We start from the raw sequence: 21,080 nt of genomic DNA on the forward strand, positions 1-21,080 counted from the left end.
AATGAAATACAAAATATTTAAGTATCTACTGTAAAAGAAGTACCTAGTTCTGTCAAATGCAAGGTTGATGTACATTTTACGATAGTGTTCTGTTTGCATAGTGAAACCGAGTTATTTCTGTTATCATTTTAATAACTGAATCCTTACAACGATATTTAATAAGTGGTTAAACATTTAATTGATGTTGATAAGATGTACTTTTTGAATTATATCCCTTATGTACTAAAGCAAAAGGTCCATAATAAGTAATATAATGAAATATCGATTAGTACCCATTCATTGCTGCGTCGACGTAAACTTTTCCTCATAGTGTCGCCAAATCTCGTATATAGGTGACGTCGTTGTGGAAGGTTTTATTCCGTAAGACGCCTAAATTATAAATTTTTATACCTACCTTTTCCACATTTGCAACACATCCTTATTATTCATGACTTAAAAAGCTAATAAAATGATATTTGGAATTTACTTTCATAATAGTAAAAAAAACAATTTTTAGATTGTTAAACTAACAAAGGTTTTTATCAAGTTTAATTAATGCCTATATATATTAGAATTTACACCAATATAAAGAAAACGAGTGTGCTTTAGACCACACGACTGAAGTAAAACTTCGCTGCACAATAGACCTGCACTGTCTTAGATATACGAAACGTAACTATGAGAGATACAGCCGAAAAGAGACAGGGAAAATGTGTGTGAAATGAAGGTGGAAACCTTCCTCTTGTTCCTTTCGACTCACTCGATCACACTTTTCGTAACGCTGTCTTCACGCATTCACCATCTTACTCCCCGAGTCAAACGTTTGTAAAGAAGTTTTATTTCAATATATATATAATTTTAATTTTATAAATATATCATTACGGCATAATCTTATTCACGATTTTTGGTTCAATGCCATAAACGTCAACGTCCAAAGTCAGATAGTAGGCAAATCGGTCGTACCAAGCCGCGTTGTCTTACGTAATTTTAAGTGATAAGAAAAGAAACATGTAAAACTGAGCAAATATAATTTAGATTAGTGAAATGAAATGAGAAAATTTTAACTTTTATTTGTGATGTGTACCTAAGTGACATAAGTTCATAGAGTCGTCCATTCTTACTTCATATATTGTGAGTGTTTCAATTGTGTATTCTATACTAGGTATTAATAATCGAAATAAAATTAAAATGATAAGGTGACGTACAGTCTGAATATTATTAACATATAGTGTTGATTTATTTTATTAGTAACTTCGTCCGCGTGAAATTTAACAAAAAAGTTATTGTTCAGTTCGCAGAGTTATAGAATAAATAAATTTTTAAAATAAAAGTAGCCTAAGTTACTCCTAACTACATCAGTTATCTGCTAGTGAAAGTCCCGTCAAAATCGGTCTAGCCGTTTTGTAGTTTAGCCGGAACAAACAGACAGACAGACAGACAAAAATTGTAAAAAAATTCATTTTTGTTTATGTACCGTGTATAAATTCATATGCATTTAGTAAAAAGTGGTTATTTTAATATTACAAACAGACACTCCAATTTTATTTATTTGTATTTATTTTATAGATTTGACAATTGTCGATTATTTATAACTAGCTTTTGACCGCGGTTTTACGCGTATTTAATTTAAAGTTATCCTTTAATTCATGTTATCGTCGCATTATAATAAAATAGATAGACATTTTTATCAAAAAAGGCAAGAGATTTAAAGATTTTTTCTAAATCATACAAAAAAATGTGCTTTGAAAATTAGTCGCAAAAGGAAGCAGGGTGAATGTTGTCTGTGCCTTTCTATACCATACAATGGTAATTATTTAGTTACTTTCAACTCCACTCCTGGATATCTTTTCCTGGACATACCTACTTAGAGCTCTGAACCAAGTGCCGAGATTTTATTCTGGCATTATTTTATCCTCCATTGCTAATTAGATGTATAGACATTAGACACGACCCCTTATCATCACTGCATACTAGAAAACAAAGTTGACTACGTAACGTCTGTTTGTCTGCCTTTTTACGATGAACTCAAAAGCTACTGAACGTATTGTCATACAGTTTTCCACTTTCCACCATGTAGGGAGCAATCGTGGAAGGGAAAGCTTACAACTATATTTCTTTTACAGGTTATAAAAAAAAGAAAATTGAAATGGACTTTGTCATTGGAGGACTGGCAGGCGCCAGCGCAACGATTTTCACAAATCCAATGGACGTTGTAAAGACTCGCCTTCAGCTACAGGGCGAACTGCGCGCACGCACTGAACACTCCGCTAAATACAGAGGAATATTTCATGCGTTATATGTTATCGCTAAGAATGATGGACCGATAGCCTTACAGAAAGGCTTAGTTCCAGCAATGCTTTTAGGTTTCTGTATGAATTCTGTAAGGCGAGTTTTTTTTTATATTTACCAAATGAAAAGTTACGTGTTACCTGTACGTTACATTGCTACATTTTGATTAAATATTGATTTATTGTTTTCTAATGTTTACGCGAATGTCACTCATTATAATGATTAATTTAAATTATTATTATTATTTATTATTATATTAGAATTATTTTATCGCGGTTTATTAAATTTTTTAGATGCTCGACGTTTCGGATACTTTACAGCAACCATGGTCACGGGAGGACTACACATTGATTTTTTTATTTTATTAAACTTTATATTTCGTACGAAAATTTGTTTGAGTTTCCACACTGAGCCGGAGGACCAAAGAGGAGATAATAAAGTCGTTTCGCCTCATTATTGTTATCGAAATCATCAGATAAAAATTAATACTCTCAGAATAGTTAGAATAGTTTAGACCTCATGTTTTGGTGTATGAAAACAGCTAGTAGTACCAACTCATAGGACTTATGAAAAAGTACCTATTTGACATTTAATCTTATGTGTCATCGTTTTCATGGCAAAAAATCTTATACTATTAAGCGAGCAATTCTTGTATATATATAATTTGAATCTCGGAAACGGCTCCAACGATTTTCATAAAATTTAGTATCCAAGGGATTTCGGGGGAGATAAATAAATCTAGCTAGGATTCATTTTTAGAAAATGTTGTTTTATCAGCTTTGACAGTGAAAAAATATCGTTAGAATACGAAGGTAAATTTTGCAATTGTCAGTAAAGTTGTAATAGCTCAAGTGAGAAATCGGCCGGTGCGATCGTCCGAAAAAACGGTTCAAATCCTCGATCGATTATATATATATTTTTTTAATTGCACTCGTTATTTTATATTGAATAATGTATGTAAAATCGAAAAATATTCATATTTTATCATTATTATTTTTTAATTATTTTTTTTATTTTTGATTTTTCATATTTATTTATATTTTTTATCATTGTCGGTAAAAAAAATAGTATCCATATTTTATAAATATGTAATTCGTATTTAAATATGATTTCCAAAAAACACAATTTACTAAAAATACCAAGCTAAGCTCGGTCACCCAAGTACTGACACTAAAACGGTATGGCGGTCCAAACCGTTATCGACGTTAGTATGTACCTACTTACTTGAATACCACATAACTTAAAAAAAATATTTATTACAGATTAGGAATGTATCACGTAGCTGAAGTTCAAGGTTGGACTAAGACGAAAGAGGGTGATATAAGCATACACAAGGCAATGTTCTGGTCAAGTGTGAGCGGTGTGATGAGCGGCATCGCTGCCAACCCTGCCTCAGTGGTAAAGACTAGGATGCAGGCAGCTGCACATCCCAGCATAGCGGTGGGCAGACAGTATGTTTACAGTGGTAATTTCTTTTCATTATTGTTAAAGATTGTGTGTATTGTGTAAATATTAAAAAAAAAAGGATTAGTTTGTCAACTTTGTGTTTCATAAGCGACTAGTCTAATTTCCATTTTGCGTAAGTGTACGCAAACAAAAGCTCTATATAGATGACTTTTACATAAAGTCTCAATAGTATCGTTACTGTAACTTTAAAACTTATTATTAGACATAGACCACTTTTCTTTTGAAGAATCAATAGGAATTTATGCTACAAAGTTTAAAAAAAATACTAAAAAAAATGGTATGAGCATGATGAAATCTTCATTTTTATCTCGATTGAAGCGGATAAATTTAACTGTATATCATTGTTTTTCCAGGTATGATTGACGGTTTCGTAAAGATCTACAGAGTAGAAGGAATAAAAGGTTTCTTTGCTGGTGTGAACGCAACATGTGCAAGATTGGCGATTGGCAGTGCAGCTCAACTGACGACATTCTCTACGTAATTATTTTTCATTTACTTGTATTTTTATAAACAAATAAGTCCTTGGTTTATAAAAGAACTAAATAGTTATTCTACGAGCCCCAATTTTATTCACATACAACTAGTAAATGATTATCGACCACGACGACTTCAAAAAAATATCTAATAGTTTTTTAGGGTTTTAAATGACTAAAAAGATATACAGATTTCAATGTCGGACTAGAAAAATTAATTATGAGAAATATAATTGATCTCATTTTTTGATGATATAATTTTTGTATATAGTTACAAATTAAGGTACATACTATTTATCTTAACTTATCAATTGACAATGTAAATTTAAATTAAACGAAATATTGCTACCTTAACGATTTATTGTCCTGCAGTGCAAAAGAAACATTGCTATCTTACGGTTTCTGTGAGCGATCTCCACTTGGACTCGCTTTCTCCGCAAGCTGTATGAGCGGCATCATGGTAGCTCTTGCCATATGCCCCATTGATGTCGTCGCAGTACGACTTTACAATCAGGGTAATCTTAACATTTGATTACTGATTTGAAACTCATCACATTTCATGTTTGTTGAGCATTTCCGTTGCAACCCGTGAATTAACTTTACATTTCTAAATAACGCCTAACAGCTCCATGTTTCTATTTCTAAGAATTATGATTAAATGAGCATATGCGTAATATGCTTTTGAATCTACGAAAATATTACGACGAATATATCATCTCAAACGTCAAAAAAGTACCATTAGCGAGATGACTATTTCCTAGCGTGTGGCTGCCCTTAAGTTTTATAGCAACGTGTGGGAAATGTATGGAATAAATATTCTAGCTTATAAATCGATTGCAGGGTAAAACAAAGCCTGCTTGCACATGGGTATTGGGAGAATTCACCTGCAACGCTCGCGTTTTCGGCAAGTCTTGTCTGTGGAGTCGTGTGTGTGGTTCTGGAAACACCTCTGGATGTTGTCAATACACGTCTTTATAACCAGGGTAATTCAGTCCTAGTCAGATTCAGTCTCTTAACATTGCCTAATACAAAGCGTGTGTCAATCACAAAGCTTTACTCATTATTGCACCTATCATCGTGCTTTATATATATATTTAACTTTCATTTCCTACATTTGATTGATTTTTTTTTTTTGATTTCTATGCGTACGAGTTTAGTCCTAAAACTAAAATATTGAGCTAATACGGTTGGCATGTATTATAATAATTTAGAACGTATATCGCTGACCTGCATTGGAGCAGCGTGGTAGATTAAGCTCTGATCCTTCTCTTACATGGGGAAAGATACCTATGCCAAGCAGTGGGATATTACAGGCTGAAGCAAAGAACCTATGATAAAATTTAGTTTCTTTTTTTGCAAAATGACATCCTTTCTTATTTTGAATTTCGAAAACTTAAAAGCTAATTTTTGTTTCTACAGGTCCTGCGTCAAAAGGTGGACTACTTTACAGTGGAGTTTTTGACTGCCTCCGAAAAATATACAAAAAAGAAGGTCTTCACGGTCTATACAAGGGAATTGGCCCGCTATATTTAAGAATAGCACCTCATACAACTTTGTCCTTAGTAATTTGGGACATGCTGAATATTTTATTTACTAATAAAAACAGATAATACATAGTGAATTTTATTAAAACACATATTGTAATTGTCTAAATCTCTTAACACAGACAAATAAATCATACGTAATTAACGAGCAACTCATTTTTCTTCTCCTGTTTTAATGCTTCATAACGTGTTAGGGGTGGCGTAAAATGTATTTCCCAATTTACTTCAGAAGAGGAACAACTGACGCTCACTTTATCATCTTCACATGAACAACTATTAATGGTCTCTACTTCTTCTTCAATAGCCTTGTAATTCCCCTCGAGAGGCAAAGTATAGAAAGCTCGCTCATACGTATCTAAACAAATATTTTTACAGGCGTCAGGATTGTACGTGTCTGACCAAACTTTCTTTACGGCAGCTCTTACGAGCCGCCTCTGTAATCTTTCTTTTTTCTTTATTTTAGATTTGTTATTAACAGATTCTATTTCATAAATTAATGGATCACATCGCTCGACATTTTCTTCAAATTTCTCAGGCGAAACTTGCATTTCTATGTGATACTTGCCATCAATTTTACTAATTTTAAGCGTAGGCTTTTCTTCGATTTTCTTCTTCGTACGTCTAGTAGGTTTAATTGTCTCCACAGTCGATTTTCTTAATTTTGCTTTATTGAGCATTCGTAATAACCTCTTAGATACAGCTCCTGGTTTCCAGTCTTTGTGAACCTACATAATAAATTACATTTAATTTTTAAGAACAAATACTAATACCGTAATTACTTAAAAAAAAAAAAAAACTTACTTCAAAGTGTTCATCAAAGGTTTGTAAAATTCTTACTCTTATTTATATTTATTATGATAAAATAGTATCATGATGTTTCTTTGGAGCCATACTCGTTTATTATTCCTTACAATTAATAAACGTTACAAAATTTAACTTAGCACAATACCAAATAAATAGAACTTTCACTTAATACATTACAAAAATCGATCAATACACCACAAATTGACACATCCAACAGAAAAGTACAACATGAGTCACGACTTAGAACGAAACCTACTAAGCTTGCGTCGCAATATTTTTGGCCGTATGTGCAAGAAGCCGAGAACGCAACTGCTGTTTCATTATTTCCGAATTAATAAAAGAATTAAAGCATGGAACATGGAACGAACTTAAGCTTATACCCTGGCTTGTAAGTGCTGATAATCGTTCTCGTGGACGTAAATTTTTACGACTCTTTAATTTAAAATAAGTTTTATTACCATAAGCGTCGACAGCAACGATACCTTTATCGGATGGCATAGGATGATGGCATTTAACTTTTTCCTCTAAGCTAACTATACGTCTTTTATTGATATCTTTCGGCAACATTTTTCTTTTCTTATTGAAAGGCAGATGAAATACAGTTTTTGGTTGCAGAATATTTACATCTTCTCCTCGTGCTAGCATATCTTGTAGTGTCAAATTAAGTTGTTTTCTATCTCCACCATGACCTACAATTCCTAATTTAGAAAGTTGTCTGGGAGATACTTCTCCGAAACAGCTCCAAGTCGTTTCAGATTTTACACATTTACTCTCGCCTAATGTTCGCTTTAAGATTTGATTACCATGACGTTTTTTCTTTGAAGATCCGACTGCTGCTGGATAGTACTTCCATTTACCGTTACAATCAATGTATCCATCTACACCAACAACAAGCCATTTGCCATTAATAGCCTGAAATTTTCCAGTTTCAGCGTCAACTTGTTCACCGTTTGGCCCTATAAATATATTTGGAGCCCATCTACCATCCGGGGCAATATATCCATCAATATTTATTTCTAACCATTTATGATCAGGACTCCAAAAACCACCTAAATCACTACACTGTTGTTTTCCATCAGGACCTTTGAAAAATCTCGGAACAGGGTTTCCAAATCTGTCTACAAGCTTAACTCTGTAATCTAGATATGTATACTGTGAACCATTGTCTACTTTGAATATTTTTTTTCCTTTGTATGTAGGATTAAAGACAGCATTAGGTGGAGTAAATTCAACAAGCCATTCATCGGAATCAGTATCAGAGCCAATAGAGGATTTATCTTCCGAGCAGGAACACGATAAATCCATATTTGTAACTTTATCGTTAGGAATAGCTGGATAACATGAGCACATAGGATCTTCAGTATCAGGCAGAATACCAAGAGCTTGCTGATATGTTTTCAAGCAAATTTCCTGACACATATTCTTAAAAGCGCTCTGAATAAAACGTCGCTGATCCCTCTCGAGACGTCTTCTTTCACGCTCTTTTTTCTTAAGACGTTTTTTATTTTCCTCGTCTGTTCTGCCTATAGTGTATGTCACGACAGGTTTATCCTCATAAGGATGCTGGTTTAAGGCCCTTGGCTTAGAATACATTTTCATTGTCTCCATTGTGACCGTATATTCACCATCCTTCTTATGAACGATAAGTAAAGGACGTTTTAGTGGGCGTTTTCTTTTATTTGTATCTTTTCGTTTCTTTTTTGACATCATTTCACCAGGGTTTTTAGCTATCTTTAATAATCTTACAACATGCTTATTTGTAGCACCTGGTTTCCACATAGGACGAAACTATAGAAAAAAAATATAAAAAATTAACAAAAAAAGTTAACAAAAAGAGAAAAAAAAATAAAAATCTTAGTAATACAGCAAAAAAAATAGTATAAATTACCTTCAATCCCGGCACGTTTTCAGCAGTCCAAAGCCAACCCATGTTTTTGGGAACATTATCTAATGTTCCTGAACATGGTAAAGCGCATTTACTGTGTCCAATTTGCGGAGCTGTATATGATGAATAAATATAGAGTTGTATCGTACTATGAGTGTAATATTTAATTACGGGGATTAATTACAACAAAACTTTAAATACGTACGTATACCTTTATAGCCATAATTGAATTTAAACCTTTCGTCGCTTTTTTTCTTCTTGACTTTTTTCGCGTCTTTTTCGGATTCAACGCTTTTTTTCTCAGTAACAGCATGGCGTTTATCAGAAGTTACTGCTTTTTGAGAAGAACCTACTTTTAAAATTTTTTGATCATCAATTTTCTTTTTGCTTTCACTACCGGATGTACTCCATGTTTTTAATTTATTTTTATCTATGTCTTTATGAAATAAAGGACATGGTATTGGCATTTCTTGTATAGTTTTCTTAGCAAGCTCATCACCAGCTACCTCATACCCACCACAAACATTACAATAAGTAGTTTTCCTAGTGAAGCCAAATGTACATTCACAAGTACAAAAACATGGATCTTCCCCAATTTTCATTTTAGCTTTAAGTTCACCTATCACTTCTTCAATTTTTTCTTCAGTTTCAATACAACAATTATTTCTTATATTAGACAAGTCCAAAAGAATGCGTTCATCGGGTGGTGGAGGTAATTTCCGATGATCTCTTTCATTACAATCAATTTCTTGACATTTTGTTACATTAATTTTAGCAGCTTCTTCTGACAAGCTTAAAGAAATTTCACTATTTGCACTGGCACCTCGTCCTCCTTTACAATCGCTGTCACATTTCTTGAATTTAAACTTTTTTATTGATTGACTACGTTTTTGTACATTTTCATCGTCTGATACTTTCGTAGAATTTGGACTGGAACTATCATTTTTAACAGAAAAATAACCAATGTAATAAACCTTATTACCGAATGAACCGTTCGGATCGCCAAATATGTACTTTAATGGATTGTTTCGTTTACCATAAAGTGACGAAAATGATATAGTCTTATTGATACCTTTTTGTTCCTCATTAATTGCTATTTTAGAATCACTCATAACTGCTTGTAATGGATAGACGATCTTTTCTGATGTGATTGATATATCTTGCTTTTGTTTTTGTTCCATAACGACAGGTTTCTTTTTATTCTTTATTACTGAAAGTTTGGAAGAACATACGTTGTAATACTGGTCAGAGTTTTTGGTTTCTCTAACAGCACTGTAAGCTGTATTCCGTTTCGAAATAGCATTAATATATATAAAGTTCGCCATATCTTCAGAATTTGACCCAATATGGCTTGTCATTTTATTTCCTAGATATGTTAACTTAATACTTATTTCAAGCGACAGAATACGTTTTGTATGTGATTCATCATATACACTATAAAAACCTTCTGAATAAGGTCTGAGCATTTCCGGATTTTTCTGTATATTACCTAAATAGTTAGTATAAATTTTGTTCCATGGTAAGATTGTACTTCCTAATTTACAATCCTGTTTATTATCTTTCCAAAGACATATTTTAAGTGGATATTTTTGCATTTTTGCTAAAAGGACAGTCGGTTTACTTATTATAATTATTGATTGACCCGTTCGGGCATTGCGTCCAAAAGATTTCCTTATTGATATATATTTTTTCGTCTTATATCTCTCATCAAATTTAGCTTTATCTAATTTCGTTGTTAGAGAAACAGTTTTCGGATTTTTTAGAAGTATATTAAATACGTTACCAAATTGAGCAGTTAATCTAAATTTTTTATCTTCTTTGTGACTCGTTATATTTTTTAAAACTATTTCAAATAAAAAAATTGAATCCGAAATAGCCATTATAATATTATATTACTGAGCTTTCAAGCTTTATTACATTTACATTTAAAAATTATAAAATTATATAAAACTTGTAATTTACATGACAGCCAAACTTATGTTTTGTCCAAGAGAATAAAACAATTTTATACTTTTGCATATCTTTTTAATTAGTATGCATTAATTGTCAAATTCAACAAAAAGGTCAGAACCCCACAAAAATAGACAGTAACAAAAAATCAGGCACTATAGTTATTCATAACAAATAGGCATTGCTAGATTAGATTAGACAAAAAGGTTTCCAGCATTGTATTTCACTCTTCTACTTTTTAATGTGTGTAAATATTCCTAACATTGCATTTAAAGTACTTTGGTAATTAATTTGTTGATAGTTAATAACAGATACATCTAAAAAAGAATTCACATTACAGATTACATATATTTAATGTAAAAGAAAGAAATTACATTTTTATTCAAATTCATAATAATTAAATGTATACTCTAGCCAACAATAACCAGTTCTTCCTGAAAAAATATTAGGTATATTTCAAGACCTAACCGTTAGTGTTTGAGGTCTTTTTATATACCTGTTTGGAAGTTTTAAATGAGACAAATATTTTGATGTATTAGAAGCTCGATTTGTTTTTATTGGGCTCTGTGTAAGTTCTGGCATGTCGCACATTTGTAGTTCATTTAATATCTCTTTATATTTTGCAATTTTCTTAGCCTCCATATTATTTTTAGTCCACGAAGACTGTAAAAAATTATTTCTTTCATAATTCATTGACACGCTCATAACTAAAGGGTTTTTAGCCCTGCTAGACGAATATGAAACCGCTTTTTTTACTTTCCCTTTATCAGATCCCGTTTTAACTAGAGCAGATTGTGGATGTTTATCCTCTTTCGCTTTACCTGCGGTAGTAACTGATTTAGGTTTATTTTCTATTCTGTTCTTTAATAGAGTTTCAACCTTTGTTAGAGTTCTTCCTGTCTTAGTACCTACTGTCGTAGCAGTTAAAGTTGACTTTGATTTTGGACTTTTACCCCTTTTCTTTGAGTACCAAGCCCATTTTCCTTCTTTGTCTATGTATCCATCTATACCTATTTTTAAAATTTGGCCAGTGTTATCTGTAAAAAATCCTTCTTCAGCTGAGTAAAACATACCATCGGGACCAATAAAGTTCATTGGTACCCACCGATTATCAGGTCCTATATAACCATCCTTATTTATTTCCATCCAATAACGATCAGGACTCCAAAATCCTCCTAAATCACTACATTCTTGTTTACCATCAGGTCCCTTAAAGAATCTTGGAACAGGATTTCCCTGTTTATCTAGTAACTTTACTTTGTAATCTAAATAGTTATATTGACTTTCGTTTTCTGCTAAAACTGGCGGATGTTTAGCCTTAATATCCCACTTGGCTGCAGGTGGAGTGAACTCAATTGTCCATTCATCATTATCCGTGTCACTGCTAGAGATAGTTCCTTCATCTGAACACGAACATGAATCAATGGGTGGACTTAAATTTTGAACAGCTTCAGTATGACAGGGGCAATCTGGATCATTAGGATTAGGCAAAGGTAATAAGCCAATAGCTTGATTATAAGCTTTAAGACAAATTTCTTGACATCTATCTCTAAAAGTTGATTGCAATAACCGGCTTTTTCTTCTCGCTTCTCTTCGTTCTCTTCTTTCGCGTTGTTTTTGAATTTTACGTTTCTCTTCTTCAGTTTTGCCTATTGTGTAAATGAGTGGTGGTTTCTCATCATACGGGTATTGAAATAGTAGTCTTTCGTTTGAATACTTCTTAAAAACTTCCATTTGAACTAAATATTCACCGTTTTGTTTTTTTACAACTAACGTTGGTTTCATTTCGATTTTCTTCTTTCGTTGCATCATTGCTCTTTTCTTCTTTGCTATTATATCGATACCTTCTCTAATAGCTCTGTATCTTCTAACCAAAATTTTATTGGCGGCACCTGGCTTCCATTTTGGTCTAGGCTGAAACAGTAGGTAAGGTTATTCATTTATAAACAAATGAGTATTATTATTATTGAAATTAATGGCTTTCAGTTGTGCCATTAAAGCACTGTCGATTTCACCAATGATAGTATGATCGGTGTGGTTAAGGATGCAAGCTAGATTTAGTATTACAGAAAAAATTACAAAGGTAGTAGGTATAACAAATTTATTAAATAATAATAAGGTAGGACAAAATAAAAAGCTCACGAGTTCAATTTGATATTTTATTTATAAGTAACAAAATTTTATTTAAGTATATTACAAATCCTCAACTGCATCATTAGTCTTGCTCTTTTTTATTTAATCTATATCTATCTATAATAATAATAATATATATAGACGCGAAAGGTCATTCATCACGAAATCTCCGAAACTATAACACCTACGAACTTGAAATTTGGCAGGTAGGCTCCTTATAGGACGTAGACATCCGCTAAGAACGGATTTTACGATACTCAACCCCTAAGGGGGTAAAACGGGGGTTGGAAGTTTGTATGACAGTCCTATGTTTTTGAAGTAAGAGACTTGAAATTTAAAATGTATATGCTCTATAGATGGTGAGAAGGTATGCAAATAATGTATCTTTAGAAATAAACTTCCCTTTGGAGTTAAAATGGGGGATGGTAGGTTGACTGACTCATCACGAAATCTCCGAAACTATAACAGCTATCAACTTGAAACTTGGTAGACAGGTTTCTTATAGGATGTAGACATCCGCTAAGAACGGATATTATGAAACTCGATCCATAAAGGGGTAAAACGGGGGTTGGAAGTTTGTATGAAAGTCCTATGTTTTTGAAGTAAGGGACTTGAAATTTAAAATGTATGCTCTATGGATGGTGAGAAGGTGTCCAAATAATGTATCTTTAGAAATCAACTCCTTTTTGGGGTTAAAACGAGGGATGGTAGATTGACTCACTCATCACAAAATCTCCGGAACTATAAACAGCTACAAACTTGAAATTTAGCAGATAGGTTTCTTATAGGGCGTAGATATTCGGTAAGAACTGATTTTACGAAACTCGGCCCCTAAAGGGATAAAACGGGGGTTGGAAGTTTGTATGAAAATCCTATGTTTTTGAAGTAAGAGACTTGAAATTTAAAATGTATGCTCTATAGATGGTGAGAAAATGTCCAAATAATGTATCTTTAGAAACCAACTCCCTTTTGGGGTTAAAACGGGGGATGGTAGGTTGATTAAATCAAAAAATTAAATCTAAATATACCTATTATCTTCTTAAGCCGCACTACGCCTGGTAATTATTTATTTGAGTTTTTGAATCCCACGACACAGGCATTGCCTAGTGTGGGATTCACTGTTCTTTTCATGTAATGTGTATCTTTACAGTTAAATAAACTATTTTTGATTTTTTTTTTGATTTTTTTTGATTCACTCATCACGAAATCTCCGAAACTATAACACCTACATACTTGAAATTTGGCAAGTAGGTTTTGTATAGGACGTAAACATCCGCTAAGAACGAATTTTACGAAACTCGACACCTAAGAGGATAAAACGGGGGTCGAAAATTTGTATGAAAGGCCTATGTTTTTAAAGTAAGAGACGAAATTTAAAATGTATGCTCTATAGATGGTGAAAAGGAGTCCAAATAATGCATCATAATCTATATATATATAAGAGAAAGGTCACTGAATCACTCATCACGAGAACTCAAAAACCGCTGGATGGTCCATCTATCCAGGATGGGCAAAGATGAAATTTAGCAGGGAGGTAGATTATAGTTAGTCAACGTCCGCTAACAACGGATTTTTTGATATTCCACTGCTAAGGGCGTTTGATTGGAGTTGATAGTTTGTATGAAACATATACAGCAGCTTTGTAGCTGCTGCCTGCTAGGTTATTTATACTGCAGCCTGAAAATAAAACTAACAATGTGGTGTATAGAGCGGTTTTATAAAAATAACTAATAAATTATACTAAATTGTGCCTTTTAAAAAATTACTCAGCGTGATATGCATTTCAAGTGACTGAAATAAAAAAATAATTTGCTTAAACTTCTTGATAGTAATGCATATCTTCATAACCACGCGAACGTAGTCGCGGGCAACAGTTAGTGTATTATAACAATAAGGCCCCAAAAGTGTATGTGATCGATTCCCTCAAAATTTACTGAACGGCTTTTCATGCGGTTTTACCAATGGAGAGAGGGCTTCAAGAGTAAGGTTTACGGAACGACTAAGCCGATTTTGATGAGATTTTGAGTTTCACTAGAAGTTTGCCGGTAAAACTTTGTGACTCACTGATTTAAACGCGGGCGAAGCCGCGGGCACAGCTAGTGTAATATATATCTGTAACAAATGCTTAATTATATGTATTTTAAACATTTTTGAATATCATATCAAAAATTGACCGCTCCAGCGGGATTCGAACCCGCGTCTCCGACTAACCGTGTCGGCGCTCTAGCCAATTAAGCTATGGAACGATGTACCCGCTAGAGCGAAATTTTTGATATGATGATTTTTATTTTCGGTTTAAGCGAACCGTGGCACCGTCTATAGTGAGTTCTTTACAGAGACCCGTAACTATTCAAAGTTTCATATTACAATGAAAATCTTTGACAGGAGACGACACCATGCTATTTTTAATATGTACGATTTTATTTTTGTGTTACCCTCACATTAGGAATTCTAAACATTTTTTTCGGTTTAAGCGCCACTCCTTTCTCCTTTACACCTATAACTGATTCAGATATTAAAACTGCAGTCCTTTCAATTTCATCGCAGGCCGCTGGCAATGACAAGTTATGTTTGAAAATGATTACGCTGATTCTTCCATTCTTATTACCGATTCTTAACCATATTTTTAACTACTCTCTTACCACTAGTACCTTTCCGAAAGCCTGGAAACAAGCGAATGTTATTCCTTTGCCTAAAGTTACCAATCCTTCTTCTTTAGCTAATTTCCGACCTATTTCCATATTACCTACTCTCTCTAAAGTTTTTGAATGCATTGTCCGCAAGCAGTTCTCTTTCTTTTTATACTCTAATGATCTTCTCAATTCACATCAATCTGGCTTTCGTCCAGGCCATAGCACAACTTCGGCTCTTATCGACGTAACTGATGATATTCGCTTAGCCATGGAGAATAAATCGCTTACAATCCTTATACTTATTGATTTTAGTAATGCTTTCAATTCTATCGACTTCGATATTCTTCTTGGCGTACTAAAATCTATTAATACTTCTTTATCCGCGTTAGCGTGGTTTGAATCTTATCTTCGGAATCGTTCACAGCGTGTTCAAGTAAATACATCGTATTCCAACTGGTGTAACCTTACTGTGGGAGTTCCCCAAGGTGGCGTACTTTTCCCTCTTCTTTTTTCAGTTTTTATTGACTCGATCACTAAGGTCATATCTTCCAAATACCACTTATATGCTGACGATCTGCAAATTTATCGCCATTGTAAGTTACATGATGTCGCGTCTGCTATTATCTCCATCAATGATGATCTAAGGCGTATTACTGAATGGGCTAATAGTTTCGGTCTTACTGTTAACCCGGGAGAGACTAAAGCATTAATCGTAGGTAGTAAACGCATTCGCTCTCGACTTGATATAGCTGAACTACCCCCTATTACCGTCGACGGCGTTCCTATTACTTTTTCCGACTCGGCTAAGAACTTAGGTGTTGTTTTTGACTCCAATCTTAACTGGGATGCTTATATCAATGAGATCAGTCGTAAGGTATACTTTTCGCTCCATTCTCTAAAAGCACTACAAAATTTTTTACCCTTCAAGACTAAAGTTTCTCTTGTGCAAACTCTCATACATCCGATCATTGATTACGCCGATGTCACTTGCTTAGATACCACCGAAGAATTGCTTAACAGACTTGAGCGACTACAAAATTTATGCTTGCGTTTCATTTTCGGCTTAAAAAAATATGATCATGTAAGTCACTTTCGTAAACAGCTTCAATGGCTACCTATCCGCCATCGTAGAAATTTTAGAATACTTTGTTTCCTTTTTAAGACTCTTTTTAACCCTCGTTCTCCTTCGTATCTACGGGACCGCTTTTCTTTCTCTCACGACGATGATTCTCCGTGCAGATCACTTAAGCGTTCTCTTCTTCACATGCCCACCCACCGTACCGATTTTTATTCTTACTCCTTTACTGTACATTCCGTTAGACTTTGGAATTCCCTACCATATGAAATTCGCGATTGCAAAACACTATCGCTATTTAAGAAAAGAGTGAGAAAATTCTACCTTAATCAATCCTAGTCTAAAATCAATTTAATTAAGTGTCCTTATGCGTATTGGAATTTATTATCGTATGCATTATATTATGTATCGTATATGTGTATGCGTGTATGTATAAGTATCGTATTATTTGTATCTACGTGTGTATAAATTATTATGTATTTATTTATATATTATATAATTATGTATTTATATTATATTTTTACTATCTATATGTTTAGATTGTACACGCTAATTTTGCGACTATTTTATAAGTTTCCTGTAGCAGGACTACTGGAAGAGATTCCATCATGGGATAAGTAGTGCCTTTGTACCAGCATTGTTTATAAGCGCTATTTCCTTTTGCTTTCCTAGTGTACATAAATTGTTAAATAAATAAATAAATAAGAATACAATAAGTGTAAAAAGTTCTATTAACGATAAAAAAATAACAGCAAAAAAAAATTAATAAATAAACTTACCAAGAACGCCTTAAAGGGTTAATTATTTATATAAATTACTTAAAACTTGTGTTATTTTTTTTTTCCTAATGGGACACAATTCAATTGTACTTTGCAATAGGTACTGTATGTAGGTACATTGACTTTTTTAATGTATTATATTAGAAAAACGGTATAACAATTTCTATGATTCTTTTTTCAGATAACGTAGTGTTTCTCAAAGATAATTTAATGTCTACTTTTCAATCAATGTCGGGTGAACCATTTTTAATTAGAAGAACGTATAGGAAAAACCATTTTTTTATTAATAATAAACAAATTAATTCAAGCCCATTAAACTATAGGTGCGTAATTAAATGTACAATAGAATGAAACATACTTTATAATAAATTTAGTATATTAGATAATATATTAAAAATGGATTGTCTAAAAATCCTAGACTAACTATTTTTAATTATTTTTCAAAAAATTATAAGATCCGAATCCTAAATCGATCTTCACCGAGCTAATAATAGAATGAAACATAATTTATAATGGATTTATTATATTAGATAATATAATATACAACGCAGTTCACTGCTGGACATAGCCCTCCACAAGTTTGGGTCAAAAAATGGCGTGAACTCGCGTGTCGTGCCCATAGTCAGCACGCTGGGCAGGCAGGTTGGTGACCGCGGGCGCAAATAATGATTGTCTACTATATATACACATAGATGTCATAATATTTACCTTCATTCCAGGAATATCTTCTGCGTTCCAATTCCAACCCATATTTTTCGGTACTGGTGGGTATGGATATTTCGGCTCCGGTTTCCTTTCAACTACTAGAGGTGCTAAAATTTAATAATTTTCATGATAATGAGATTTTCCTTATTTAAAATGTATTAATACAAATAAATAAAATTGGAGTATCTTTGGGGGTAGGAGGAACAAGGTGTGAAGTCCCTCATCCCCCATTGAAAAGGGAGGATCTTCCGACCAGACAGTTATTGTATCTGGTGCGCTAACAACCCAATGGTGGTTGTCGGGTTCTTGTATATATATACTCAATCACTCTGATAACTTTGATAGCGTAATGTAGGATACGTCAGTTTTTCTCTAGTTTGTATGTCGCGAAATAGATGTCGCTACATGTCTGTTGTAATATTAAAATAACCGCTTTTTAGTAAATGCATATGGATGTATACACGGTACATATAACAAAATAACATTTTAAAATTTTTTGTCTGTTTGTCTGTCTATCTATCTGTTTGTTCCGGCTAATCTCTGAAACGGCTGTATCGATTTTGACGGGACTTTCACTGGTAGATAGCTAATGTAGTAAGAAGTAACTTAGGCTACTTTTATTTTAGGAATTTATTTATTTTATAACTCTGTGAACTAAAAAATAACTTTATGTTAAATGCCACGCGGACGAAGTCGCGGCCTCAGCTAGTGCAATAATATATTTGAAAGAAACTTACAAGCTTCATCAACGTTCGCTGTAAATTTACCGACCTTCTTCTTTTCTGCTTGTGGCTTTTTCACTTGTTCCTTTTCAACTTTTTCTTTTTTATTAACTTTCTTATCTGAAAAACTTTTCATTGAACGCGATACTGTCAGTCTCCTGTCACCATGTCCAAGTTTCGAGCCAGTTGTTCTTGAACTTTTATTGCTTACTGTGTCTGGTGGTTTTTTGATATCTTCTTCTTCTGGCCACGGACTTTGGACTTGAATATATTTTTTATCGTACAGCTTGTTGTATACTGGACACGGATGTGGTTTTGCATACTCGGGCATTTCTTTTACATCTTCTCCTAAACATTCGTAGCCACCACAAACTGCACAGTAGGTTGTTTTCTTAGAAAATTTAAAAGTACAAACACAATCACAATAGCATGGATCATCATCTTGAGCTGTTTTATTCTTTTGACTACTAAGTCCTTCGACGATGAAATCCTTTACTTTTTCAGCAACATCGCAAGATTTCACACAACAGGGATTATTAATTTTATCGAAATGTATTACTATGTTACTATCTGCTGGACTAAGACGATTTCGATCTGTTGCAGGACAAACAGGCTCCTTACAGCTTAAATCTTGATTGTCGTCTTCTTTAGATGTTTTGTTTGTTAAGTTAGAACAAGTGGTTTTAGAACAAAAAGTTTTCTCCGAAGGTTTAACGCTTGGACATTCCGTAGAACAATACCGATATTTTGATGATTTATCCGTGCCACTGGGTGATGACGTTCCTGTATTATCTTTATCAAAATCATGTTCAACTGTAAAATAATAAACATTGTATACTGTCTCTTTCTCAGGTGATTTGGTATGAGGACACGCATTTCCTTGACATTTGCTTTCATCACTATCACTATTTGCACAATTTTTATCACATAAAGAATCACAAGATTTACTCTTCACAAGCGCGTCTTGCATTTGCTTAACACAAGCGCATTGAGTAGATAAGCCTTCTAAAGTAGAACCTTTATTAAAAACACCTTCGTGGCGAAGAAATTCTTGAATTTTTTCAGCTATTCTACATTCTTTGCTTCCACAAGGACCAATTATGTTGGTTATATCAACTTCCTTATTGTCTTCATCTATGAGGTTTTCGATATAAGCTCTCATATCTCTAGCAATCCTACAGTCAGCTCGGCCACAGGGTCCTCTTATATTAGCTATATCAAAAGTTTCCGCCCGAGATACGTCTCTTTTTTTTCCAGCATTTATGCAGATTGGACAAGGTTCTGACTGAGCCTCTCTCTTAAATCTTTCCGCAAATGATCCTTCTGGCCATTTTGTCTCTTCACAATAACACAGCCTATCAATGTCAGTGGCCTTAATTCTTGGACGTATAGTGGAACGGGGTGTTAACATTCTCATATTGTCATTACAAGAGACTATTATTTTCCTAACATAATCGATTATAAAATCTATATCAGGACAAGTCTGGGGAGCTTTATAAATTGACTCTGGTGGTTTATCTGCATTATTCATACAACAATATTCACCTTCGTTGAAGAACGTTAGGTTAGCTCCAGGAGCATTCTTGTAATCAGCATAAGCTATTTTATTAGGCTTAGGTTTATCTTTTACAAAATTATTCTCAATCTTGTTACAATTTTCTTCGAAAACTTCATCAGTCGTTTTCATCGTACAAATATATGACGTAGTTTTCGAATTTATCCCTGTATACAAAACTTTTTTTACAGATGGATCCTCTGAAAGTGTTCGAAAGGCCGTTGTAACTCGGTCAGTCAAATATGTCAGTTTTACTTGAATTCCTATTTTTGCCATTAACTTTGCTTTGCCTTCTTCAAATATATTATACTCTTCTTTTAACGTAACTGGTTGAGGTTCTTCACAATTACATATTCTTTCTAAATAACTATAAAATATAGGATCCCAAGGAATTTGATTTGAGCCGATATACGTAAGATTATCTTCTTTACTCCACAATGACAATTCTAGAGGGTACTTCTTCATATTTTGAATCAAGAATTCTGCTGTACTTGTAAATAAAACGGACTGCCCTGATTGAATGACTGGCTCAGGGGGAGGTTCCTCTACTTTTCCCTTTTTCCCTTTTTTTGGTTTCTTCTTTGGTGCCTTCTTTTTGCCCTTTTTACCTGCTGGTTCTGGTGGTAATGGAGGTGGTTCTGGTATTACTATATGCATTTGTTTTGGATCTTTTAGTTCTAACGAGAATATATCTGCAAAATCGCTTTTAATAATTAAATGGCGGCTTACAACAAAGCTCTTAACGCTTTCCACCACAACTTCAAAGAGAAACATTGCACTACTTACAGCCATTTTTTGTTTTTATTGTTTTGCCTTGTTTTCATAGTTTCACATAATTTATTATATTCTTTTATATTTTATTTTAATATAACTTTACGTAATTTACTCTAAATCAATTTATCAAATGTATAACATTATAAATTTAATAGGCTTACTGTAGTTAAAAATGATAGAAAAGTAAAAAAAAAATTAAGATTTCGACCAGTACTAATATTTAAAACTTAACATAAACTAAACAGTATCTATAAATAACTATAGACAGACAGACGAAGCTCAAATATAAAACGGTACACTTGGTTCAATTTGA

General features: G+C 33.4%; 4 protein-coding genes across 4 annotated transcripts; 1 reads left to right on the plus strand and 3 right to left on the minus strand.

Annotated features, from left to right (window-relative positions):
- Positions 1-923: 923 nt before the first annotated feature.
- On the plus strand, positions 924-5,822 carry LOC123653945 (solute carrier family 25 member 35-like). Its single transcript, XM_045589917.1, has 6 exons — positions 924-1,110; positions 2,103-2,364; positions 3,531-3,733; positions 4,089-4,212; positions 4,581-4,723; positions 5,628-5,822. Exons 2-6 carry the CDS (start codon positions 2,126-2,128, stop codon positions 5,816-5,818), a joined length of 900 nt encoding a protein of 299 aa, XP_045445873.1. The 5' UTR covers positions 924-1,110; positions 2,103-2,125; the 3' UTR covers positions 5,819-5,822.
- On the minus strand, positions 5,819-6,787 carry LOC123653946. Its single transcript, XM_045589919.1, has 2 exons — positions 6,554-6,787; positions 5,819-6,477 (listed from the first exon to the last, which is right to left on the minus strand). The coding sequence occupies exon 2, from the start codon at positions 6,427-6,429 to the stop codon at positions 5,884-5,886; it is 546 nt and encodes a 181-aa protein (XP_045445875.1). The 5' UTR covers positions 6,430-6,477; positions 6,554-6,787; the 3' UTR covers positions 5,819-5,883.
- Positions 6,788-6,811: 24 nt separating this feature from the next.
- LOC123653671 lies at positions 6,812-9,799 on the minus strand. The gene is made up of 3 exons (XM_045589666.1): positions 8,647-9,799; positions 8,445-8,554; positions 6,812-8,344 (listed from the first exon to the last, which is right to left on the minus strand). The coding sequence occupies exons 1-3, from the start codon at positions 9,797-9,799 to the stop codon at positions 6,812-6,814; spliced, it is 2,796 nt and encodes a 931-aa protein (XP_045445622.1).
- Positions 9,800-10,847: 1,048 nt separating this feature from the next.
- On the minus strand, positions 10,848-20,785 carry LOC123653947. The gene is made up of 3 exons (XM_045589920.1): positions 18,454-20,785; positions 17,720-17,823; positions 10,848-12,305 (listed from the first exon to the last, which is right to left on the minus strand). Exons 1-3 carry the CDS (start codon positions 20,783-20,785, stop codon positions 10,848-10,850), a joined length of 3,894 nt encoding a protein of 1,297 aa, XP_045445876.1.
- Positions 20,786-21,080: the final 295 nt, after the last annotated feature.

Source organism: Melitaea cinxia, chromosome 5, assembly GCF_905220565.1.
Source record: "Melitaea cinxia chromosome 5, ilMelCinx1.1, whole genome shotgun sequence".
In the NCBI taxonomy this organism is placed as follows: Eukaryota; Metazoa; Arthropoda; class Insecta; order Lepidoptera; family Nymphalidae; genus Melitaea; species Melitaea cinxia.